The following is a 27,449-nucleotide window of genomic DNA, read 5'->3' as shown; positions in this document are numbered from 1 at the left end:
TGCACCTCCGTGGTCCCCACATGAGAAGTCAGTGAGAGTGGGGGTGCCTGTGCACATGCGATGATGAGGGGAAAATGACCCCATATGGAGAAGGGTGGGCAGCAATCCCCTAGGATCTTAATGCCTCTCATTGCCAAAGGAAACCTGAGGGAAGGGGTGGAGCCTTGGCCAAGGAAGCTGGAGCTCTCTCTAGTCTTCGGGACCCGGACTACCTCCCGTGGTCTGGGCCAGTACCTGCCTCTTCCTGGGCCAGTTTACCAACTGTACAGTGAAGGGTAAGATGTGCAACAGCACAAACATGTGCTCGGCCAGGACAAGTCATCAGGCCCCATAGATACATTAAGTACGCTTTAAGTGTATTGAAGACATTAATATTGCTGTGCAATCATCACCACGATCCATCTTCAGAACTCTTCTCCTCTTGCAAAACTGAAACTCTATACCCATTCATGAATAACCCCCCATTCCTCCTCCTCCCAGCCCCTGGCAAACACCATTCTACTTTCTGTCTCTCTGAATCTAGCGACTTCAGGAACCTCATAGAAGGGAAATCACACAAGGTTGTATTTTTGTGACTGGCTTATTTCATTTAGAGTAATATCATGAAGGTTCATCCATGGTGTGCCATATCTTAGAATTTACTTCCTTTTTTAAGGATGAATAATATGCCATTGTATGTATATACCACATTTTGCATATCCATACATCCCTGGACAGAAACCATAACCGGGCCCAAAAGCAAGCCCAAAATAAAATGGGGCCCCAGCCCGATTTTTATCAACTGTCCCCTGGAGACTCCTTTCTTAAGGCACGTCTCATATGATGTTTACTAAGGATCTAATCTTGGGCCGTGAGTTGTTTTTTTCAGAAACTCCGTTTTTGCTCCTTGAGCAAGTTTCAACTGGTTTGAGCCAACGAGACCACAAGATGGCTGGCAAGACTCAAACCACGAGTGCACAAGTGACTGGAGAATGACCTGGGGGACCAAGAACTCCCCTGTCGATGATGTTAAGGACACCGCCTTTCGAACGGAGGATGTATGACAGAACATGAAAATCTTCTGCGCTTGCAGAAAATGCCTAGGACTGCCCCCAACCTTCCTGCACCTGCTGCTTTGCCCTTAAAAAGCCCTTTTCAACAGCCCATCGGGGAGAAAGATTTAACCTTTGTCTGCTGTCTCCTTGCTGGCCAACCACGTAATACAGCTTTTTCCCTTCTACAAGAGTGGGTATCCCATGTTTGGCTTAAGGGGTGCATTGGGCAGCGAGCCCTTCCTCGGTTACAATACTTGGGTGGCTTCCATGTTTTAGCTGTTGTGAATAATGATGCTATGAACATGGGTGCTGAAATATGTCTTTGAAAACATGCTTTCAACTGTTTTGGGCGGGGGTATATGCCCACAAGTGGAATTGCTGGATCCTATATAATTATATTTTTAATTTTTTTTAGGAATTGTTATACTGATTTTTACAACAACTATATATTTTATATTCCTGCCACAGTGCACAAGGGTTCCAACTTCTCCACATCTTGGCCAACACTGATTCTACTCTTTTTCTTCTTTTTTTGATAGATGTCATCCTAATGAATGTGAGGTGGTCTCTCACTGTGTTTCTGCTTTGCATTTCCCTTATGATTACTGATGTTGGGCATCTTTTCATAAGCTTATCGGTCACTTGCAGATCTTCTTTGAGGAAATGTCTATTCAAGTACTTTGTTCATTTCTGATTTGGGTTGTTTGTTTTTTATTGTTGAGTTTAGGAGTTCCCTATTTATTCTGGATAGTAAGCCCTTGTCAGATACATGGTTTGCAAATATGGTCTCCCATCCTGTGGGTTGTGCTTTTACTCTGTTGATAATGTTTTTTGAGGCACAAAACTTTTTAATATCCATGAAGTCCAGCTTGTGTATCTTCTTATTTTATTGCCTGCTCCTTGGTGTCATATCCATGAAATCATTGCCAAATCCTATTTTGTCAAGTTTTGTCTTATGTTTTCTTCTAAGGCTATTATAGTCTTACATTTAGGTCTTTGATCCACTGGGAATTAAGCTTTGTATATGGTGTTAGATAAGGGTCCAAGTTGATTCTTTTGCATGTAGATATCCACAATTTCCAGCACAAGTTGTTGAAAAGACTGTCTTTTCCTCATTGAATAATCTTCGCGCCCTTGTCAAACATCATTTGGTCATATGGGTGAGGGTTAATTTCTGGGCTCTCAATTCTGTTTCCATTGGTCAACATGTCTGTCTTTATGCCATGACAATGTTGTTCCGATATTGTAGATTTGTAGTAAGTTTTCAATCAGGAAAGAATGAGTCCTCCAACTTAGTACCTCCTTTCAAGATTGTTTTGGGTATCTGGACTTACTTGAGATTCCATAAGAATTTTTGGATGGGTTTTTTTTCTATTTCAGCACAAAATGTCCTTGAGATTTTGATAAGGACTGCACTGCATTTGTTGATCTCTTTGGATAATATTGACACCATCACAATAAGGAGTCTTCCAATCCATGGTGATGGGATGTCTTTCAGTTCTGGTAGTGCCGGGCGGTTGTTCAGGTTGACGAGTGCTCGAGGTAGTCATGCAGAAACCCACAATTCCTCCTCACTGTGCCTTCACCATTTCCTTAGAACCCATCGACAGTCAACAGAAGGCAAAATGCATGTAAAATGCACGTGGGAAGTTTTCAAGGACTGGGTGTGCATGGAGCACACATTTCTTCCACTCCTCTCCATTAGCAAGAACCACGGACTGAACTAGCAGACCCTAACACAAGGGGCCTGCAGACTCAACCAGCAGACCCCAACAAATGGGGACTGTGGACTAACCAAGGGCTAAGACTGATGCTCTCTTAGAGCATCTTGTCAGTCTAGACTGACCCATTGACCCTGGACTGAAATGCCAGTTAGATCGGGAGCTCAACACAAAGACAGTGGATCTCAGATCCGAGAGGAACTTACCCACGGCCCTCAGAAACAGCGAAAAAGATGGAGACCTCAAAGGTTTTGCAGGTACCAATGCCTGTGTTTCTCATCTCCGAAGCCATCAGATGAGTCCTTTGAATCCCACTGCTGCCACCAAACTGTTACAAAACAAAATTTAACTGAGTAAATTTTAAACATCTTATTGGCTTTATTCAACAATTCATGAATCAGGCAACATCCAGTCTAGCAGAGAGAAAGGAGCGCCAAGGAGCTGGACAACATGAAGGACTTTTATAGGCAGAAGGGAGCAGGAACAAGGAAGTTACACTAGACACAACAGCGGGTTGGTTACTGCAAGGTTACATTCCTTTAGGGGATGGCAGGGCTCCATCAGGAAGATGACCTACCTGCTGCTCATCAGGCGATTCCCCACTGACTGGTTTAAGATTCCATTCCTGGGAGGGCCAAAAGTCTAATTAAGTCTCAGCTTGTTGACATGGGGCTTAGCCTAAGCGGCTCCATTTGGGCCTGGTGTCTTGTTTTAAACACATGACTTCTGCTGGTCCCTGCTTTCCCCAGTTACCCCCCGGCTGTCCCTTCACTGACCATTGTTGGTCACACACCCACTGCACCTGCCTCCAGTCCTTCCCCCCCAACACCGTAATCTCACACACAGCTCCTCCCGACAGTATCATGACGTCTCCCACCACACGTCCCCTATACCTTCCACACTGCCAGCCAGATGCTTCACAAACACCACCACCATTTATGTCCAATGGGCTGAGAGGGCTGCCCGTGCACTGGGAATCAGGAGTCGCAGGGTCTGTCACTTGGCCTCCAATAACCTATTGTACCCCAGCTGAAGTGCTTACCCTGCGGAGAGACTCAGTTGTAGCCAACTCCATCGAACAACATCATCTTTGCCCCAGGCTTCCTTCAAAATGCTCCCCCCACTTTCTGCCCCAACCGCTCCTTGAGGGGTCATTTTGGGGTAGCCTTCGAGGCCACCCTGGTGATTTTGTGCCCAGGCACAAACATCCCTCGGCCCACAAACACTTTAACCATACCCCCTGAAATCATATAGCACAGGTAACCAGTCAATGGATGCAAATTACTGGTTTTACCTCCAAGACCGCTAATGAATACTTTACACCAGGAGCATCCACATTTGGGTTTTACTGTGGGCTGATATCACAAGGCTCTCACCCAGTGAGCTTCTCTCTTCCCCAGCCCTCTGAGCAGCTTGCTCCAGGATATATTCTGCAATACATCATTGTCTGTCTCTCAGACTGCTTCCCTCAGGTCGCAGGAAACTTCCCCTGAGTTTCCTGCCCTGACTGGCTACCACCAACCCATATAGACACTGTCAGTCCTATAGCACTGGGTGTTCAGTTCTACTAGGACTGACTGACTGGACTGGGCACAGGTGCGGTGGCCCTACCCACACAAAATCAGGAAACTGAGGCAACCAAGAAGTATCGACAACCTTAACCCAACATGGACAACAACTCCGTAAGACCCTATCCTAGCCCTTTTACAACACTCTCATGAGTCTCTTGCCTAAATGGCTTTAGAAAACGGCCTGGCCCTAGAGTGTCTATACCAGCTAAGGAAGGAGGGGTTTGTGCCTTTCCTGGAACCACTTGCTGAATGTACATCAACACACAAGTCCAAACCTACCACCACCAGATGACCCAAGAGGTTAAAATATTGCATAATATTACCCAAATCTTGAACAGATACCCAAGGCCCCTGAGATCACTAACCTACTTTCATGGCTGGTCTCTCCAAGTTGGGGACAATGGAAACGGACTGGATTTTAGACTGTTGCTTGTACAATCACAGGACTTGTTTCTATAGCCCTCATCAGATGTTTACTCTCTTGGCTACAAGATGCCCTACCCCTAATAACTCCATTAATTGCCCTTATTAAATATCCCAACCAACTTAAAATTAACTAAATTAAAATTAATCAATACCCTGATTAATTTAAAAACTGTAAAATTTTTATCCAGGAAAATCTGCTTAACATAGAATACACCGTTGAGAGCATTTTAAAGTATACAGTTCAGTGGCTTTTAGTACAATGATTATGTCGTGTGGCTATCACCACTATCTAATTCCAGAACATTTTCAACACCCCCAAACAAACCCATACTCATTCGCACTATTTTCTCCTAACCCAAGCCCATGGAAACAACACATCTGTTTTCTCCCCCTATGGATTTGCCTATTCTGGACAGTGCATTCAAATGGCATCATGCTATCTGTGGCCTTTGTGGACGGCTTCAGTGAGCACACGTTTCAAGGTTCATCCATGGCTGAGCATGTAGCAGTATCTTATTCCTTTCTATGGCTCTATAATAGCCTATATTATGCATAGGCCACATTTGGTTTATGCAGTCGTAACTGGATAGAAATTTGGGTTTGTTTCACCTTTGGACCATTGTGAATAATGTTGCTTTGAATGTCCATGGACAAGTGTTTCTTTGAACATATGTTTCCAATGCTCTTTCGGACATACCTACCATGTGACTCTCCAGGTTAATGGTAATTCTAGGTTTAAGATTTTAAAAAATGCCAAGCTGTTTTCTGCAGTGGCTGCATCATTTTACTTTCCCACCAGTAATGTTATGTGGGTTTCCCGTTCTCCACATCTTTATCAACACTTGTTATTTTCCATTATGTTGAGTATAGCCTTCATTTTGAGTGTGAAATAGTATCACACTATCCTTTGGATTTGCATTTTCCTAATAATTTATGATACTGAGCATCTACCTAGTGCTTATTGGCCATCTGTGTATCTCCTGGAGACATGTCTATTCCAGTTGGTTACCCATTTTCATTGGTTTCTTTGTTTCTTATAATTGACTTCCAGGAGATCTTTATATAGTCTCAATATTAGAGCCTTCTCAGTTACATAACTTGCAAATAGAGGAGACATCAGTACCCCACTTTTAACACTGGATAGAATATCCAGACAGAAAATCAGGAAACAGCAGACATGAAAACATTAATGGACCTATCAGACATACACAGAACATTTTACTGAACAGCAACAAAATGCACTCTCTTCTCAAGGGCACATGGACTATTTTCCAGAACAGATCAAGTGTTAGGTCACAAAACAAGTCTTAACAAAATTAAGAAGACTGAAACCATACCAAGTATCTTTTCCAAATACAATGGCATGAAACTAGAAGTCAATAACAGAAGGAAAACTGGAATATTCATAATACATGGAAATTCAACAACAAACTCTTAAACAGCCACTAGATCAAAGAAGAAATCAAAACGGACATTAGAAAATAGCTCCAGAAATACAAAAACAAAAATAAAAACACCAAAACTTACAGGATGCAGCAAAAGTAGTACTAAGAGCAAAGTTTGTAGTGATAATCTTGTACATTATAAGAGAAGAAAGATGTCAAAGAAACAACCTGACTTACAACGCACAGCATTAGAAAAAGAAAAAATGAAACCCAAAGTTAGCAGAAGGATGGAAGTCACCAAAAAGAGAGAGGGAAAAAATGAAAGAGAGTATGAAAGATCAATAAAAGTAAGACTTGAGTTTTTGGAAAAAAATAAAATTGACAAACCCTTAGATAGAATATCGAGGAAAAAGAAGAGAGATGACTCAAATAAAGTAAATCAGAAATGAAAGAGGAGGCATTACAACTGATGCTTCAGAAAGAAAAAGATCAGAAGAGACTATTCTGAACTACTGTACACTCACAAATTGGGTAACCTAGACAAAATAGATAAATTCCTAGAAACAACCTATGAAGGCTAAATCATGGAGAAACAGAAATCTTGAACAGACCAGTAACAAACAAGCAGACTGAATGAGTAATCAAACACCTCCCAACGAAAGGAGAGTAAAGTGAATGCCCGACTTCACCAGACCCCTGAGCCAGCCTGCCCCAGCCCCAGGCTGACTCCCGTGGACCTAGCTGGCTCCCTGCAGGCTTCTGCAAATCCAGGCCCCTGGCTCACCCTGGAGCATGCCAGCTCTGGTGGCCTCAAGCAGCATCCTTGACACCAGGCTCCCACCATGCTCCTGGGAACCCAGGGCCCCATCTCAGCCTAGGGGCTGCCATCTTAAACAGCCCAAGGTGGCTCCTGTGACCACAAGTGGTGTCCTTGGCACCAGGCTCCTGGTGGGCTCTGGTGAATCCAGACCCTTGCTCACCCAAGTTCCTGCCTACTCCAGGCAGCCACAGGCAGCACCCACAGCCACAGGCAGCTTCCGCAACAGGGCACGCAGTGGGCTCCCACAAACCCAGGACCCCAGATCACTGCAGCACTTACCGGCTCCAGCAACCCCAGGTAGATTCCATGGCATCAGGCTCCCTCAGGGCTACTGGGAAGTCAGGCCCATGGCTCACCACACCACCTGCCAGTTCCAGCAGCTGTAGACAGCTCTCATGGAACCAGGCTCCTGGCAGGCTCCCAAAAACCAGGCCCCCTGCTCACCCAGGTGCTTGCTGACTCAGGCAGCCCTAGGCAGCTCCCACGGCACCAGGCACCAGCAGGCTCCCATGCACCCAGGCTTCCATCTTGACCCAGCACCTGCTGGCTCCTGCAGCCTCAGGCAGCTCCTGTGGCACCAGGCCCCCAGCAGGCTCCCAGGAATCCAGACTTCTGGCCTACCCCAGCACAAGCTGTCTCTCATGGCGCCAGGCTCCTGGCAGGCTCCCGTGAACCAAGGCTCTCAGATCATCCCAGCACTGGCCAACTCCCATGGCCCTGGATGACTCCTGTGGCTGCAGGCTCTCAATCAGGACCTGCCAAACCAGGCTCCAGTGGAGCTACTCATGAACTCAGGGTCCCAGCTGTGCCCAGGGCCAGACACAATACCGTGGACCCAAGCTCTCCACTCACCCCAGTACCAGGCTGCCCAAGGACTCCAGCAGCAAGCCTGCCCCTGGACACCACCAGATGGCCTACCCAGGACCCCTAGATGGGCTGACTGTGAAGGCTTTGGTTTGCTAAAGCCAGTCTGTAAAGAGTGGAAGAGGTGTCTACTTCTTCAAATTTGCAGACACCAATGGAGGCCACAAGGATCATGAATACTCAAAGACCCATGACACCACCAAAGAAAAAGAATAAAACTCCAATGACCGACCAAGAAATGGAGATATAGGAACTATGTGACAAAGGCTTCAGAACAACCCTCTTTGAGAAACTCATAAAACTATAAGGAAACACAGATAGACTACTAAATGAAATAAGGAAACAGCACATGAGCAAGTGAGAAGTTCAACAGAGAAACAGAAATCTTTAAGGAAAAACAAACAGAAATTCTAGAGTTGAAGAACACAATGACTAAACTGAAAAATTCAATAGCAAGCTTCAAAATCAGATTCAACCATGTACAAGAAATAATTAGTGAACTAGAAGATGTGTCATTTGAAATCATCCAGTCAAAGAAGCAAAAAGTAAAAAAAGGAATGGATGGGAACGGGGAAAGGCAGTGTGAATTACGGGATACCGTGAAAAGAAACAGATAAGCATTATTAAAGTACCAGAAGAGAAGACAGGGAGAAAGGAAAAGAAAGTTTACTTAAAAAAATAGCAGGGGCCGACCCGGTGGCGCAAGCAGTTAAGTGCGCGCGCTCCGCCGCGGCGGCCCGGGGTTCGCTGGTTCGGATCCCGGGCGCGCACCGACGCACTGCTTGGTAAGCCATGCTGTGGCGGCGTCCCATATAAAGTGGAGGAAGATGGGCACCGATGTTAGCCCAGGGCCGTCTTCCTCAGCGAAAAAAGAGGAGGATTGGCGGATGTTAGCTCAGGGCTGATCTCCTCACAAAAAAAAAAAAAAAAAAAAAATAGCAGCTGGGCCAGCCCCAGGGCTTAGCAGTTAAATGCGTGTGCTCCGCTACCAGCGGCCCAGGTTAGGATCACGGGTGCGCATCGACACACCATTTGTCCGACCATGCTGAGGCTGCGTCCCACATACAGCAACTAGAGGGATGTGCAACTATGATGTACAACTATCTTCTGGGGCTTTGGGGAGAAAAGGGGAAAAAAAAAACCAAAAAAAAAAAAAAAGTGATGACTAGAAGAAAGAAGTTAATTATGGGAGGGAATGGAGGTGCTAACTCACTGTACTGTGGTAATCCTTTCACAAATCATCATTTTGAACACGAAAACTTACATATGTTATATGTGACTAATATTTCAAGAAATCTAAAAAAAAAATCTCTCAACAAAGTACAACCCAGGACCAGATGACTGCACTGGTGAATTCTACCAAACCTATAAAGAAGTATTAAAAACAAGCCTTCTTACGCTCTGTCAAATGTTGAAAAAGAGGGAACACTTCCAAACTCATTTTACGACGCCAGCATTACCCTGATACCAACACTAGACAAGGACACTAAAAGAAAATAAAATTACAGACCATTACACCAGATGAACATAGATGCAAAAATCCTCAACAAAGTACTAGCAAACTGAATTGAACAGCGTATTAAAAGAATTATACACTACGACCAAGTGAAATTTATTCCTGGTATACAACGGGAGTTCAACATAGAAAAATCGATCAGTGTAATATACCACATCAATAAAATGAAGGGGAAAAAACATGACCATCTCAATGGATGCAGAAAAACCATTTGACATAATTCAACACCCTTTCATGATAAAACACTCAACAAACTAGAATAGGAGGAAAGTGCCTCACCATAACAAAAACCATATATGAAAAACACACAGCAAACATAATACTCAATGACAGAAGGCTGAAAGCTTTTCCTCTAAGATCAGGAACAAGGCAAGGATGCCCACTTTCACCATTTCTATTCAACACAGTACTGAAAGTTCAAGCCAGAACCATGAGGCAATAAAAATAAATAAATAAAAGCCTTCCAAATTGGAAAGAAAGAAGTAAAATGGTCTCTGTTGGAAGACGATATCATCTCATATGTAGAAAACACGAAAGACTCCACAAAAAAGCCGTTTGACCTGCGGCCGGCCCGGTGGCGTAAGCGGTTAAGTGCGCGCGCTCCGCTGCGGCGGCCCGGGGTTCGCTGCTTCGGATCCCGGGCGCGCACCGACGCACTGCTTGGTAGGCCATGCTGTGGCGGCGTCCCATATAAAGTGGAGGAAGATGGGCACCGATGTTAGCCCAGGGCCGTCTTCCTCAGCAAAAAACAGAGGAGGATTGGCGGATGTTAGCTCAGGGCTGATCTCCTCACAAAAAAAAAAAAAAAAAAGCCGTTTGACCTAACACGAATTCAGGAAAGTAGCAGCATACAAAGTCAACACAAAAATCAGTTGCATTTCTATACACGAACCATGAGCTCTCTGAAAAGGAAATTACAAAAACAATTCATTTATAATAGTATCAGAAAGAATAACATGCTTAGGAATTAACTTAACCAAGGAGGTGAAAGGCTTGCACCATAGAAACTACAAAACATTTCAGAAAGAAATTAAAGAAGACATACATAAATGGACACATATCCCATGTTCATGGATTGGAAGGCTTACTATTGGTAAAGTGTCAATATTACCCAAAGCAATCTATAGATTCAATGTAATCCCTATCCAAATCCTAATGATTTTTTTTGCAGAAATAGAAAAACCCATCCTAAAATTCACATGGACTCTCAAGGGACTCATAATAGCCAAAACAATCCTGAAAAAGAACAAAACTGGAGGACTCACACTTCCTGATTTCAAAACTTACCACAAAGCTACAGTAATCAACAGTATGGTATTCGCATAAAGACAGACATAGAGACCAATGGCATAGAATAGGGAGCCGAGAAACAAAGCCTCACATATACGGTCAAGTGATTTTTCACAAGGGTGCCAAGACCACGCAACGGAGAAAGGTTTCTTTTCAACAAATGGTGCTGGGAAAACTGGATATCCGCATGCAAAAGATTGAAGCTGGACCCCATCCAACACCATATACAAAAATTAACTGAAAATGGATCAAGGACATAAATGTAAGACCTCAAACACGAAAACTCTTAGAAGAAAACATAGGACAAAATCTTCACGACAGCGGACTTGGCAATGATTTCTTGGATATGACACCAAAGGTACAGGTAACGAAAGAAAAACAATGGACAAATTGGACTCCATGAAAATTTTATAAGTTGGTACATCAAGAGGCACTGTCCACAGAGTAAAAAGGCAACCCAAGAGAGGGAGAAAATATTTGCAAATCATGTTTCTGACAAGAGACTGATATCCAGAATATACAGAGAAGTCCTAAAACTAAACAACTAAAAAACAAGCCAAGTCAAATATGGGCAAAGGACTTGAAGAGACATTTCTCCAAAGAAGACTTACAAATGTCATATAAGCACATGAAAAGATGCTCAACACCACTAATTATTAGGGAAATGAAAATCAAAACCACAATGAGACACCACCTCACACCCACTAAAATGAGTGCTATGGAAAAGACAGAAAACAACAAGTGTTGGCCAGGGTGCGGCAAAATTAGAACCCTGGTACACTGTTGACAGGAACGTAAAATGGTGCAGCCGCTATGGAAAACAGTATGGATGTTCCTCAAAAAATTGAACATAGAATTATCACGTGATCCAGCAATTCCACTTCTGGAGATACATCCAAAAGATCTGAAAGCACAGCCTTGAAGAGATATTTGTACACCCATGTTCATAGCAGTATTGTTCACAATAGCGAAAACGTGGAAGCAACCCAAGTGTCCACTGACGCATGAATGGATACACAAAATGTAGTATATCCACACAAAGGAACATTATTCAGCCTTAAAAAGGAAGCAAATTCTGCAATATGCCACACATGGATTAACCTCGGGGACATTATGCTAACAGAAATAAGCCAGTCACAAAAAGATAAATACTGTATGATTCCACTTACACGAGGAACTGAGAGTAGTCAAAATCGTAAGAGATACAAAGTGGAATGGTGGCTGCCAAGGGATGGGGGGAGGGGAGAAGGGAGAGTTATTATTTAATAGGTATAGGGTTTCAGATTTATAAGAGTTATGGGGATGAATGGTGGTGATGACTGTACAATAGTGTAAATGTATTTAACGCCACTGAAGTGTACACTTAAAAATGGTTAAGATGGCACACTTTTTTGTTATGTATATTTTAACTCAATATACAAAAAGGGAAAAAAAAAAAGAGAAATGAGCTATTAAGCCACAAAAAGACATAGTGGACCCTTAAATACATATTGATAAGTGAAAGAAGCCAACCTGAAAAGGCTATATACTCTGTTCCATAGTTTTCATGTATTCCAATTACACGACATTCTAGAAAAGGCAAAAGTATAGAAACACTATAAAGATCAGTGTTGCCAGGAGTTGGGAGGCAAGGAACGAAGAGGCAGAGCACACGGACTTTTAGGGCAATCCAACTCTTCTGTGGGATACTGTCGTGGTGGACACATGAGATTATGCATTTGTCAAATTCCAAGTACATGACAGCGAGACAGCGAACCTTAATGTAAACTACGGACTTGGTTACGAACACTGTAGCAGCATCAGCTCCTCACCTGTGAGGAATGAACCGCACTAACACAGGTGGTCATGCAAGATGTTAACAGTAGGGGAAACCGCAGGGGAGGAGGGAGAAATGCTCTGCACTATCTGCTAAATTTCTCTGTCCATCTAAAACTTTCCTAAAAAACAATCTATTAATTAAAAATTAATCAATGGAAGGTAGGGAGTGGGTAGAAATACGCACGAAACAAGAATATCAGAACACTGATAAATGTTGAAGCTGGGTAATGGGGACATGGGGGGCTATCACACTTTTCTGTTTAATTTGTGAATGTTCAAGGTTTTCCACAATAAAACATTTTTAAAGCTCCAGATTAAATCTAGATTATATATACAAGGAATCAAAGAATATGAAGAAAGCAGATATTTTTGAAGCAAGTACTCAAGGGGCACACTGAGGGAACGTGCAATCACACTGGATAGAAAGTGAACGTCCTGGTTCCACCAGGAAGGTTTGGAGCTCAGTGAGCAAGGCAGGCGACAGCACAGTCAGGCAAGTGACTGATAATGAACACGGAAAATGTTCACCCTCACTGGTCACAGAAATGCCAACGATGGGCCCTGACAGAACTGCCCCAGGATTTACAACGTCGAGACACCCAGAGTTAGAGCGGGCTCAGGGACAGAGCACCACGTCCTGTGAGAATGCCAATCAGCACCGGCTTTCTGGAGGGCAAACCCCCCGAACCCTGGAACCCGCAGGCCACTGGCCCGGCTGCTCTGTTGTATGGACTCTGTCCAAAAACAAAGTGATTGGGTAAAGATGATGGACTGAATAAACATATGTAGAGCCCCTCTGACATAAAATCCCTAAAAAATGACCGAAAGATTCCTTCATTGATGAACAAATTCATAATAGCCCTGGGAACCATCAAGAGAGCCAAAATTTGAGGAAGACATCAAAGAGAGACAACAGCTGGTGACCGGGGACCCCAGTGGGGGGCTCTGGGTGGGCCATGGAGACCCAGCCAGGGCGCCCTCTCTTCCTCCCCCTCTTCCCCCTGCCGCTCACCTAACACCTCCTGCATCGCCCCTCCACTCCCAGCCACTGCCCACCTCACGCTCCAGGAATACAGGAGCAGAGGCGCAGGGCACCCTTTCCACTAGCACAGCTGTCCTCTTGCTCTCTGCGCCTCCCCAGGCGGCGGAGCCCAGCCCTGCACCTCCTCAGGGCCCAGCACGCTCCTCCCGGGCCCTCAGCCTCCTCCTCTCCATCTGGTCCTCCCTGCAGCACCTGCTAGCTCATCTCCACCTTACAAACAAACTCTCCCTTGGACCCATGCTCCCTTCTGGCTACTGTCCACTTGCCCGACTCCCCTTCATGGCGAAACCTCTTAAGTAAAGGGCCTCATCCCTACTGCCCTCCCATGGCTCCCCTTCCCCCACTCTAGACCCAGCTTCATTCCCACCCTCTCAAGGAGACTGAGGTCACCAGTGATCCCACGTGGCCAAGTCCAGCCATCTTCTCTCCATTCTGATCAGAGCTGTATCCCACCCAGCTGAGCACCCCTCCTTTCTGCAATACCCTTTTCCCCTCGTGGCTCCTGCAACCTCATGCTCCACCATTTCAGTCCCCTTTCCTGGACCCTCTTCAGCTACACCTCTGCAAACACTGCCTGCTCCTAGGCTGGGCCCGGGGCCCTTCCACAGCTGCAGTGTCTCCAGGAAACCTCATTCAATTCCACGTTTTTAAACATCTCTGACCTCATCCTCACTCTGCAGACACACCGATGCAACTTCAAGAGCTTAGGTGCTAGCTCCCCAGCATCAGCACCTAAGGAGTATCTCAGACTCGACTCCTCTCAAAATTTCACTGTCATATGAGTTCCAAAATAGCATCAAATATTTCCAAAAAGGAGGAAAAATTTGCATACAATAAATAGTGGTGAACAAAGTAACCGATAAAACGTATACTTACACCCAACCATGGTTGCTTGATGGGGAAAATAAGAACACAGAACTGTGATCAGACAGTCTCAAGCTGGGGAGCGGAAGGTGAGGAGCTGAGAGTGTAGAACACAGGAACTGATCAACTCTAACCATTTCCAGAAAGAAAGGCAGAAACTGTTGTTCCTAAAAGCTGAAAGACACCCACTAGAAGAATAGAAAAATCATGAGAAAACCTAACAAATTAAAAATTAAATTAAATGGTAGACTCAACTTCCAGTTTATCAATAATCACGATTGCGAATGGAGGAAATTGCTCTATAAAAAGACGAAGGCTCTCAAGTTGAGTTGAAATATAGTCATAAAATAAAGGGATATAATATGGTTGAAAATGAGGAGATAAAGAAATAAGATTTTAAATGGACAAAAAGGGGTTTTCTGTGTTGCTGTCAGGAACACTTATGCACCCAACAATATGGTCTTGAAACATAAAGCAAAACTGGACAAACAAGAAGACACAGGCACCTCCAGAATCACAGGGAAACCTACCTTACCTCTCTTAGAAATCCACAGGTCATGGGGCGGCCCCATGGCTTAGCGGTTAAGTGCGTGCGCTCCGCTGCTGGCGGCCCAGGTTCGGATCCCGGGCGCGCACCGACGCACCGCTTCTCCGGCCATGTTGAGGCCGTGTCCCACATGCAGCAACTAGAAGGATGTGCAGCTATGACATACAACTATCTACTGGGGCTTTGGGGGAAAAATAAATAAATAAATAAATAAAAATTAAAAAAAAAAAAGAAATCCACAGGTCAAGTGATACAGTAAGTTAGGAAACAGATCTGTTGACGAACACAAAAAAGCTAGATCTGGCCTCAGCCCGAGGGACAACAACGTAAGCAACTAGTGGAGAGGATGCATTCTCCTCAAACCACAATGAAACAATCACCACAATGGACTGTGTGCTAAGCCACAATGAAATCTCTAAATTGTCCACAAAGCAGAAATCTATAAGTGACCATATTACTAGACCTTCAAGCAATAAAAGTAAAAAATAATCACAAAATATTGGCTCCCCTCCCTCAACCTATCCACTTGAAAATCTGTCCACACTCTTCTAAATCTCTCAGGTTAAAGGGCGGATCCAGACAGACAGACAAACTCTTTAGAAATGAACAGCAAGGAGAGCAGCATGAGGCAAATCCATGGCGTGGGGACAAAGGGACAGACGAAGGGACACAGCCTCCACTGCAGGTATCAGGGAATATCACCTGTACACGAAGAAGCTGAGCACTTCCCTCCAGGAGCCAGAACAACACCACAATAAAACCAAAGACAGAAGAACGAAGCGAGGATTCACGAGGCAGGAACAACAACGTAGACCTGAGCAATGGAGTCAAGGGCTGGCTGTCTGGAAAGACCTGTAACAGTGAGAAACCTTGCGCAGTCTGACCAAGAGGAACAGACAAAGGCACCAAACTGTACCATCAGGTATGACAAACTACAGAAACAGCTTTAACGTGATAGGAGAACATAGCAGATAACTCTGACCAGGACATCAGCGGTCCTCAGCTGGAGCTGTCCTTCCCCCAGGATGCATCTGGAAACACGCGGGATGGGTTTTGTTTCTAGCTTTGTGTTGTCCTAATGGTTGTTGCCCCGGGGGTCCAGGAGGTCCTGAACAGCCTGTCACATAGAGCCATTTCCCACCTGACGTGTTACTGACATCTGGAAAGACAAGCACTGATCCAGATTAAATGAACAATGTGGCTGAGCAGCCCAGTGGCGTAGGGGTTAAGTGCATGCACTCTGCTGTGGTGGCCTGGGGTTCGGATCCCGGGCGCGCACCGATGCACTGCTTATCAAGCCATGCTGTGGTGGCGTCCCATATAAAGTGGAGGAAGATGGGCATGGATGTTAGCCCAGGGCCAGTCTTCCTCAGCAAAAAGAGGAGGATTGACAGATGTTAGCAAAAAAACAAAGAAAGAAAGAAACAAACAAATCAATCAATAAATAAACAATGTGGTAGGGAAATGTTTTCCATGGATGTATAACAGGCAAAAGATGGTACCCTCAGTACGTAAGGAATATCGAGAAACCAATGTTTACAACTACTAAACTGTAAAAGAGTGGGAAAATCAGAAACATAGCCAATAAATACATCAAAAATATATCTAACCTATTTGTACAGGTGGAGAAATATGTATGTAAAGCACAGGAAACAGTCTAGGAGATGACACACCAAATTTTACCATGGACAAGGACAAAAGTTGGGAGATAGGTGAGAAATAGGAGTTTTTACACTTCTTAGTTTATATATTTCTGTAGTTTTAATTTTTACAAAAGTGAACGTATTCTACTCAAACAGATGTTTAAAATTTTAAAGAAATTATTAAAATATTCAAAATGACTTCAGTTCAAGGATATTCATTAAAACATGAATGGGAGGAGTGACGTCAGCGTCACGGCGGAGTGAGCTTTCCCGTAAACTCTTCCCCCGATAAGATACAACAAAAGGAACAGTCACAGACCAACAACAGAATCCTAGACAGTGAAAAGCAAGATCAGAAAGATCCACACTGCTGCACATCTCAGAGAGGAACGTGCTAGGCCCCCAGAGGAAGTGAGGAGAGGTAAGGAGAACTCTTCTCCCTCCCCATCAGATCAGCGATCCCAGTCCACATGGCTCCCAGTGAGGGGATAGGGGCAGCCCTCTGCGGGGAAACCATAGCCCTTCCGGCTCTCTCCGCCAGTGGGAAACTCCCACACAGAGTACTCAGAACTGCTACGGGGTACCATCAACATCTGAGCACCCCAGGAGAGCGGATACCGAGGGGCGAACGAGAAGCCCCCCACACCACGGACCCAGCAGGCAAAAGAGAGAGCACCTCCCCCGCCCGCAAGCTGGACCCTGCGGATCAAAGCGAACAGCTAGGGCAGAGTGCAGGGGGCACAGATTACACAGCCCTTTACCCCCACACAGTGGCAGCGGGTGGAAATTGCAACCAGATATTTCCAGGATGAGGAAAAACAAAGCCAATACAGGAACCACAATGCAATGGTACAGGAAATCACCAGACCAGAAGGAAAATGACAAGCACCCAGAAACCAACGCTGAAGACACAGAAATCCATAACCTAAACGACAGAGATTTCAAAATAGCTATCATTAAAAAACTCAATGAAATACAAGACATCACAAACAATTCAATGAGATTAGGAGTTTCTTCACAAAAGAGATTGAAATCATAAAGAAAAACCAATCAGTGCTGATGGAGATGAAGAACACAATGGAGGAGATAAAGGAGAACCTGGAATCTTTAAAGAACAGAGCTGACAACATGGAGGAAAGAATTAGCATTATAGAGGATAGGAATACAGATATGCTCCAGATGGAAGAGGAGAGAGAACTAAGACTAAAAAGAAATGAAGAAAGTCTCCGAGGAATATCTGACTCTATTAGGAAATGTAACATAAGAGTTACAGGTATTCCTGAGAGAGAAAAGAGGGAAAGAGGAACAGAGAGCCTATTCAAGGAAATAATAGCTGAGAACTTCCCAAATCTGGGGAAGAAGCAGGAAATACCAGTAAGCGAAGCCAACAGATTACCTAAATATGTCAACAGGCAAAGGCCCACTCCACGACATCTAGTGGTAAGGCTAGCCAGAGTCAATGACAAAGAAACAATATTAAGGGCAGCTAGACAAAAACCAAAGATAACGTACAAAGGAACTCCCATCAGGCTCTCAGCGGATTTCTCAACAGAAACTTTACAGGCTAGGAGAGACTGGAATGATGTATTCAAAATACTTAAAAACAAAAACTTTCAGCCAAGAATAGTCTTATCCAGCAAAAATATCCTTCAAACATGATGGAGAAACAGTAACTTTCCCAGATAAACAAAAGCTAAGGGAGTTCATGGCCACGAGACCCCCCACTACAAGAAATACTCAAGAAGGCCCTCAGGCCTGAAAAAAAGAAGAGAAAGGGAATACAAAGCTTGGAGCAAGGAGAAAAATAGGTAGACAAACTCAGAAAAATAGTAGATCTTTACCAGAATAGGTTAGCAACCACTTAAATACCAAAATCAAAGATCAAAGGAAGGAATTCACCAAAAATAAATTTAACCTTATCACTGTAAACACACAACCACAACACAAGATAGAATAAGGTATAACAAGAACGACTTAGAAGGCAAAGAGGAAAGTGATTGAATTGACTTAGTATAAGGAAATAGGAGGCCATCAGATAATGGACTATCTCATACACAAGATTTTTTATACAAACCTCAAGGTAACCACTAAACAAATAATCAACACAAAATCACATATGATAAACAATGAGAAAACTAGAAGAGTCATAAGACAGAAGAACCAAAACTGAATTGGCAGTCCGAAACAAATGGGACAAGAAACAAGGGAAATGCAAAAGAACCAGAAAATAAGTGACAAAACAGCAACATTAAGCCCTCATATATCAATAATTACCCTAAATGTAAATAGATTGAACTCTCCAATCAAAATATACAGAGTGGCAGGATGGTTTAAAAAGCAAGACCCAACAATATGCTGCCTCCAGGAAACACATCTCAGCTCTAAAGACAAGCACAGCCTCAGAGTGAAAGGATGGAAGACAATACTCCAAGCTAATGACAAACAAACGAAAGAAGGTGTTACCATACTCATATCAGAGAAAGTAGACTTCAAGATAAAACAGGTTAAGAGAGACAAAGCAGGGAAATATATAATGATAAAGGGGACACTCCACCAAGAAGACATATCACTTATAAATATATATGCACCCAACATAGGAGCACCAATGTACATGAAGCAACTATTAACAAACCTAAAAGGAGACATTAACAACAACACAATAATAGGAGGGGATCTTAATACCCCACTTACATCAATGGATAGATCATCCAGACAAAAAGTCAATAAAGAAATAGTAGACTTAAATGAAAAACTGGATGAGATGGACCTAGAAGACATATACAGAGCACTCCATCCAAAAACAGCTGACTACACATTCTACTCAAGCGCGCATGGAACATTCTCAAGGATAGACCATATGTTGGGAAACAAAGCAAGCCTTAATAAATTTAAGAAGATTGAAATCATAACAAGCATCTTTTCAGACAATAATGCTATGAAACTGGAAATCAACCATGAAAAAAAACTGGGAAAGTGACAAAAATGTGGAGATTAAACAACATGCTACTGAACAACCAATGGATCATTGATGAAATTAAAGGAGAAATCAAAAAGTATCTGGAAACAAATGAAAATGAAAATATGCCATACCAAACCACATGGGATGCAGCAAAAGCGGTCCTGAGAGGGAAACACATAGCGATACAAGCCCACCTTAACAAACAAGAAAAAGCCCAAATAGGCAACCTTAAATTGAACTAGAAAAAGAACAAAGCCCAAAGTCAGCAGAAGGAAAGAAATAATAAAAATCAGAGCAGAAATAAATGAAATTGAGACCAAAAAAACAGTAGAAAGGATTAATGAAACAAAGAGTTGGTTCTTTGAGAAGATAAACAAAATTGACAAACCCTTAGCCAGGCTTACTAAGCAAAAAAGAGAAAGGGCTCAAGTAAATAAAATTAGAAATGAAAGAGGAGAAATTACAATGGATACCACGGAAATACAGAGGATTATAAGAGAATACTATGAGAAATTATATGCCAACAAATTGGACAATCCAGAAGAAATGGATAAATTCTTAGACTCATACAACCTCCCAAAACTGAACCAAGAAGAAATGGAGAATCTGAATAGACCAATCACAAGTAAAGAGACTGAAATAGTAATCAAAAACCTCCCAAAAAATAAAAGTCCAGGACCAGATGGCTTCTCCGGTGAATTTTACCAAACATTCAAAGAAGATTTAATACCCATCCTTCTCAAACTATTCCAAAAGATAGAGGAAGATGGAACACTTCCTAAGTCATTCTACGAGGCCAACATCACCCTGATACCAAAGCCAGACAAAGACAATACAAAGAAGGAAAATTACAGGCCAATATCGCTGATGAACATAGATGCAAAAATCTTCAACAAAATATTGGCAAACCGAATACAGCAATACATTGAAAAGATCATACACCATGATCAAGTAGGATTTATACCAGGGACGCAGGGATGGTTCAACAACCGCAAATCAATCAACGTGATACATCACATCAACAAAACAAAGAATAAAAACCACATGGTCACCTCAATAGACACAGAGAAAGCATTTGACAAGATACAACATCCATTTATGATAAAAACTCTCAACAAAATGGGTGTAGAAGGAAAGTACCTCAACATAATAAAGTCTATTTATGACAAACCCACAGTCAACATCATACTCAATGGGGAAAGACTGAAAGCCATTCCTCTGAGAACAGGAACGAGGCAGGGCTGCCCACTCTCACCACTCCTATTCAACATACTGGAGGTTTTGGCCAGAGCAATTAGGCAAGAAAAAGGAATAAAAGGAATCCAAATAGGTTACGAAGAAGTGAAACTCTCACTATTTGCAGATGACATGATTTTATATATAGAAAACCCTAAAGAATCCATTGGAAAACTATTAGAAATAATCAACAACTACAGCAAAGTTGCAGGGTACAAAATCAATCTGCAAAAATCTGTTGCATTTCTGTATGCTAATAATGAACTAACAGAAAGAGAACTCAAAAAGATGATACCATTTACAATTGCATCAAAAAGAATAAAATATCTAGGAATAAATCTTACCAAGGAGATGAAAGACCTATACAATGAGAACTACAAGACATTATTGAAAGAAATCGATGACGACATAAAGAAATGGAAAGATATCCCATGCACGTGGATTGGAAGAATAAACATAGTTAAAATGTCTATATTACCTAAAGCAATCCACAGATTCAATGCAATCCCAATCAGAATCTGAATGACATTCTTCACGGAAATAAAAAAAAGAATACTAAAATTCATATGGGGCAACAAAAGACGCAAATAGCTAAAGCAATCCTAAGAAAAAAGAACAAAGCTGGAGGCATCACAATCCCTGACTTCAAAACATACTCCAAAGCAATAGTAATCAAAACAGCATGGTACTGGTACAAAAACAGACACACAGATCAATGGAACAGAATTGAAAGCACACAAATAAAACCACACATATACGGACAGCTAATTTTTGACAAAGGAGCTAAGAACATACAATGGAGAAAGGAAAGTCTCTTCAATAAATGGTGTTGGGAAAACTGGACAGCCACATGCAAAAGAATGAAAGTGGACCATCTGCTACCGCCATTCACAAAAATTAACTCAAAATGGATCAAAGACCTGAAGGTGAGACCTGAAACTATAAAACTCGCAGAAGAAAATATAAGGAACACACTATTTGACATTGGTCATAGAGGAATCTTTTTGGATGACATGCCTACCCAGACTAGGGAAACTAAGGAAAAAATAAACAAGTGGGACTTGATCAGATTAAAGAGCTTCTACAAGACAAACGAAACCAGAATCAAGATGAACAGACAACCCACCAGCTGGGAGAGAATATTTGCAAAACATACATCTGACAAGAGGTTGATCTCTGTAACATATAAAGAACTCACACAACTGAACACCAAAAAAACAAACAACCTGATCAAAAAATGGGCAGAGGAAACGAACAGACACTTCTCCAAAGACGATATACAGATGGCCAACAGGCACATGAAAAGATGTTCAACATCACTAATCATCAGGGAAATGCAAATCAGAACAACACTAAGATATCACCTCACACCCGTTAGAATGGCTATAATCACCAAGACAAAAACAACAAATGTTGGAGAGGATGTGGAGAAACAGGAACCCTCATACACAGCTGGTGGGAATGCAAAGTGGTGCAGCCTCTATGGAAAACGGTATGGAGATTCCTCAAAGAATTAAAAATAGAGATGCCCTATGATCCAGCCATCCCACTACTGGGAATCTATCCAACGAACCTGAAATCAACAATCCAAAGAGGCTTATGCACCCCTATGTTCACTGCAGCATTATTCACCATAGCCCAGAAGTGGAAGCAACCTAAGTGTCCCTCGACTGACTATTGGATCAAGAAGATGTGGTATATATATACAACGGAATACTACTCAGCCATAAAAAAAGACAAAACCGTCCCATTTGCAACAACATGGATGGACCTGGAGGGTATTATGTTAAGTGAAATAAGCCAGAAAGAGAAAGACAAACACTGTATGATCTCACTCATATGTGGAATGTAAACCAACACATGGTTTACTGTGTTACCAGGGGCAATGGGGGTGGGGGGTGGGCACAAGAGGTGAAGGGAGACATATATATGGTGATGGACAAACAAAAATGTACAACCCCAAACTTCACAATGTTATAAACTATTAAAACATCAATAAAATAAATTAATTAATTAAAAACATGAATGGAAAGAACCTCCCCATTACTTTAAGAGTCTCCCATAACTTTTCTAATAGTTTATTATGTCGATATTATTTCACATTTAGATCCTAACTCATTGGAATTTACATTTGTGTGAGAGATGCAACAGAAGCTGACTTTCTCCTGTTCAAGTGGAAAACCAACCATCCAGGCACCATTCATTGGGTAGGTCTGGCTTTCACAGCTGACCTGCAATGCCTCCTTTCCCACCTGCTAAACCCTGACAGCTACCGCTGCCTCTCCAGTGCCCTAGAGCAAGCGGGGTGAGCTCTGCAACCTGGGCTCCCTGTCTACGAAGGGCGGCTACCAGCAGAGCCTTCTCCCAAGACAGCAGCAGGCATGCTGCACACAGAAGTGCTCAGGGGCCGTCTGCTGCATAGCAGGAAACCCCTCATGATGAGCAGGCAGTGGGGGAGCCCCGAGCCCCGGGACTGACCTTGGCTGGGGGCAGCAGGCTGCTAAGGCAGGGAGCCCCCTCCCTTCAGCTCATCTAGCTCCTCCTGCAGCGTCTGCACCTGGCTGTCGGCGGCTGCCCCTCTTCAGCTCGCCGTTCTTCTCCACCTGCCCCTGCAGGCGGCACCCGTGCTCCTGTTCCCCCGGGAGCAGAAGCAGTAGGAGTGCAGTGAGTCGAGGAGTTCTTGGGCCCCCAGTGCTGACAGGATGAGCCCGCTGAGGGACGTGGGGCCGGTGTCGCTGTGCTCGCCCTGCACAGCTTCTGCGGCTGGCTTCGGGGTGACGTCTGTTGGAGTGGAGGGGCTCTGGGAGGGTTTCTGAGGCATCATTGTGAATGATGAACTTGGGGGCTCTGGGCCAAGCCCTCGTCAGGCCTCAGGCTGGTCCCGCTGCAGCTGGGCTCCGCGTCTCTCTTCAGCCTCCTTCGCTCGACAGGCTCTGGGGGACAGATGGCCTCTCTCGAGTGTACACTGAGGAGAAACTGTAAGAAGGAAACCAGCCAATAAATCTGCACGCCCCAGATCCTGGGGGTAAAGTCACCCACGGAAATGCCACTCTTACCCAGCAGCCCCTCGCTGGGAAGAGGGGGTTTCATCGCCAGCATCTACAGCAGACGTGTTTGCATCTCCCTGGCTGCCTGATGCTGTGGAGGCCACACTGTCTCCTGGAGTTCCTTCCAGAGACTCTGCGCCCGCTTCTGACTGGCGGCTTCCCGGGCAGCCCTGGCTGCGGGTTCACCCTGCAGAGGGGCTCGCTTCAACTTGCGGGACCCCGGCTAGGCCCTCAGGTTTTCCCTCGAGGACGACGATGAACCTGCAGCTCCTTTCCCATCTGCCTCACTCACATGTTCCCTCAGGCCCCCGGCGGCCTTCCTGGTGTCCTTTCTCCTGGGGCGGCCAGGGCCTTCAGCCCCCTCTTCTCAGTCAGGTGGAAGATGGAGGGCACGGCCGCAGGTTTGTGCACGTAGTACTGATCCTCCAGCCTTTCCGAGAGCTTTTTTTGCTGAAATGTTCGCTACAGATGAAAGAATGCTTAGTGGGGTCCAGTCATCCCTGTGAACAGCTTTTAACCACTGGACCACACATTTTGAGCTCTTTATGCAGAGCCTGCAAGGATAAATGAGAAAGTAATTAGAAAGAAAGAATTAAATGTCTCGCCCTAAAATGATCAACTATGAAAGCAAAACAAGTGTTTCTGCGGACACCCAAATCTGTAGCGACTTTGCCCATTAAACCTTTAGTAAAGATTTAAGGACTCTTTAGTAAAGATTAAGGCACCTTCTGCTTGCAAGTTATTACTGGAATAGAAAGATGAAAGACCCACTGTCTACCTTAAGAAGCTCACCATCTGTAGGGCAGAGAAGAAAGGAAGGGGAGGACCTCCTCCCAGGCTGTGGTAAGTGCCCTGTAGGGACACAGATGCTCGGGCAGATAGCACAGGATGGCATCAAGACAACAAGAAAGGCTTCAGGAAGCCCCGGACATAGTTCCTAGAAGCTCATGGCTGCCCAAACCTCCTGCTGTCCCTGGGATGCAGGACTTGGGCTGCTAAAACAGAGATGGTTGGTCCCCCCATTTCAAAGCCAGGCCAGGGGTCGGCCAGCAGAGCCTCCCAGGCACTCAGCAGGGCGCCTGGCCCCAGCTCTGCGCAAGCAGCTGAGGATGCAAGACCGCCGCCAAGAGGAGGTCAGCCCCAAGAGCTGCAGTTCCGTGTTCCTCCTGTCCTTCCACTACCAGGAGAAAAGCTGCTCCCTGTACAAAGCAAGCAGCCCCTGCAAGACACCGACCAAGACACTTCATCATCTCTTCTCCTCATTAAGGTAAAATCTCTATTTAGACCAAACTATGCACATGGGTGGGGGCGGGGGGTTGGAGGGAGTCTCTCCCGAGGGCTGTCTGCTCCACCTGAGGTCATCTAGCCCCCTGAGGCCGCTGTGGACCAGACCAGGTGGATAGTAGGTCCTCAGGGAGTTTCAAGCAACATGACCTTCTAACCTTTCTCAATGCTTTGTGACTAGTTACCAAAGGACCCCCACCTCCTTTGCCCCCAGACCACGTTAGACCACCACACGTGCCAAGAGCAGCCTTCTCTGCAGTGCTTTGCCTCATTCTCAAAAACAGTAACAAAACTTTTGGGACACAGGCTCTGAAGGAAACTGTCAAGAAAGCATGGTGGCTAACCTCTGAAACAAGCTCATGTTACTAGTTCTTTGGATAGATTGTAACAACTTCCGACTTAGAACAAACCACTGTAAACTTTCAATAAGATTACAGACAACAAGTGCCATTCAGGTCTTTCAAACTTCAATAACAACCTGCAACACGAAACAAAAGGATCTGCCAGGTTTTCAAAGTAGAATGTCTTCAGCGCACTGTTCTGGGACCTCCAGTGTGGAGTCCAAAGGACTCGGTGAACTGGCTGAATTCCAGAAGCCCTCCTGAAGGGAGCCAGGCCAGGAGGAAGGCAAACCCCTCACCCCGCTGTGGGAGCCCAAGGAAGATGGTGGAGAGAGAAGCCCCTTCCCTGAGCCCCCAGGGTAAGTCTCCCTGTGAGGAGTGGGCTGCGCCTGGCTCTACCCAGGATGCTGTCAGATGCCCAGTCTGCAGGGTCAGCCTCCCCGTAAGGAGTGGGCCGCGCCCTCCTCCACCCAGGATGCTGTCAGATGCTGAGTCCGAGTCCGCACCATCAGCCTCCCCGCGAGGAGTGGGCTGCACCCTGCTCCGCCCAGGATGCTGTCACATGCAGAGTCCGAGTCCACAGGGTCAGCCTGGCCCGCAGGGTCAGCCTTCCCGTGAGGAGTGGGCCGTGCCCTCCTCCACCCAGGATGCTGTCACATGCAGAGTCCCAGTCCACAGGGTCAGCCTGGCCAGCAGGGTCAGCCTCCCCGTGAGGAATGGGCTGCGCCCTGCTCCGCCCAGGATGCTGTCAGATGCCTCTCCAGGACTCACCTCCAGCACAGAGCCACCTTTCTGTGCACTGCCAGGACCCTTCTGCACTGCCAGGACCCTTCTAGCAACAGAGCGCCGGGAGGGACGTCCATCAAACAGGTACAAGCTGCATTTGCTCAGCCGCATTCCTGATCGCAGAGATCAAGGCAGGCTCCATGCCATCAGAAGAGCAGAAAAGTCACAGCAAATGCAAAAAGATAGTGACCTAAGGAAGAGCGTTTCCAGAACACCCTGTTTCTCGACATTGTTGGCCCCAGCCGGAATCAGTGGAGACCAGGGTGGCCGCGGGGTGGGGGTGAGAGGGTGGTGGAGGCCATAAAGTGGGCGCCAGTGGCCGTGGTGGCCCGAGGCGCCCGGACTAGAGACAGTGGCACAGACAAGGCCACACAGCGCCCGGCGCTGACTCACCCGCTGGACCGGCCCGAGGACAAAGTGCCGCACGCCTCGGGCTGGACCGCGCGGGGGTGCTGACTGGGCGGCAGCGGCCGGTTACCTGCGGAAGGAGACGGCGGTTTCTCCTGCTGCCCGGCGATGGGAGCAGTTCGCGGCCGCACAGCGATCACCATCCCGGGCCTCAGGCTATCGGGCCTCAGGCTATCGCGCCGCCATGCTCCGGCCCCCTCCTCACCACCCCACAGCGGGACCGCCACAAGGGTAAGGGCTCGCCGCGACACTCTGTGGGACGTGGAGCTGATCCCCGAGGCCTGCAGGACGGCAAGATGGCGGCGCGCTCCTGCCCGTCGGCCGTAAAGCAAGATGGCTGCGCCCATGAGCCTAGGCAAAATGCCGGCCAACGCGCCCGCCCAGGGTCGCGCTGCCCAAACGCGTCTGTTCCGCTGCCCCGATAGGTCGCTGCTGCGGTGTTCAGAGCAAACGACCCAGACCGCGGGGGAGCTGACTGTGCGGGCAGGCCCTCTACGCAGGGACCTGCCGTACGCCAAGATGGCGACCCACGCACTTCTGCCTGCACTTCCGGCCTGGCCCGCGTTGCTCGGCCGGATTGGCCCCAGCGGCTGCCCGTCGCGTGGCGCTCATTCTCCAGGGCAGCGGAAAGAAGAACGCGGGTGAGGGCGTGCCTGGGCGGGGCGGCCTGGGAGGCTGCGCTCGCCTGGGCCCTCGGCCGCCAGGACTGGCCGGCGCGGTTTGGGGCGGGGCCGCGGGGCGGAGCATGGTCCTCGAGCAGAGCGGGTGGCGGCGCCTGTGGTGAGACCGGCGCCTCTGACAGCCCGCTCCCTGCGGGTCTGGACGCTCTTCCACTCCGCCCGCTGCG

At 45.7% G+C, this 27,449-nt stretch overlaps 1 protein-coding gene across 1 annotated transcript in view; it reads right to left on the bottom strand.

The window, feature by feature from the left end:
* Positions 1–24,200, bottom strand: part of LOC131410384 (ral guanine nucleotide dissociation stimulator-like) — a 30,002-nt gene extending 5,802 nt beyond the window's left edge. The window contains exons 1-2 of the mRNA XM_058548568.1: positions 23,215–24,200; positions 3,017–3,083 (exon numbers count right to left, since the gene is read on the bottom strand). Of these exons, the coding sequence (XP_058404551.1) occupies positions 3,017–3,047 (31 nt within the window). The 5' untranslated portion in view covers positions 3,048–3,083; positions 23,215–24,200. The remainder of the gene's footprint in view (positions 1–3,016; positions 3,084–23,214) is intronic.
* Positions 24,201–27,449: the final 3,249 nt, after the last annotated feature.

The sequence above is a fragment of the Diceros bicornis genome, chromosome 9, assembly GCF_020826845.1.
Source record: "Diceros bicornis minor isolate mBicDic1 chromosome 9, mDicBic1.mat.cur, whole genome shotgun sequence".
In the NCBI taxonomy this organism is placed as follows: Eukaryota; Metazoa; Chordata; class Mammalia; order Perissodactyla; family Rhinocerotidae; genus Diceros; species Diceros bicornis.
Note: the sequence above shows the minus strand (reverse complement) of the source record. Positions and strands in the feature narration are given on the sequence as shown.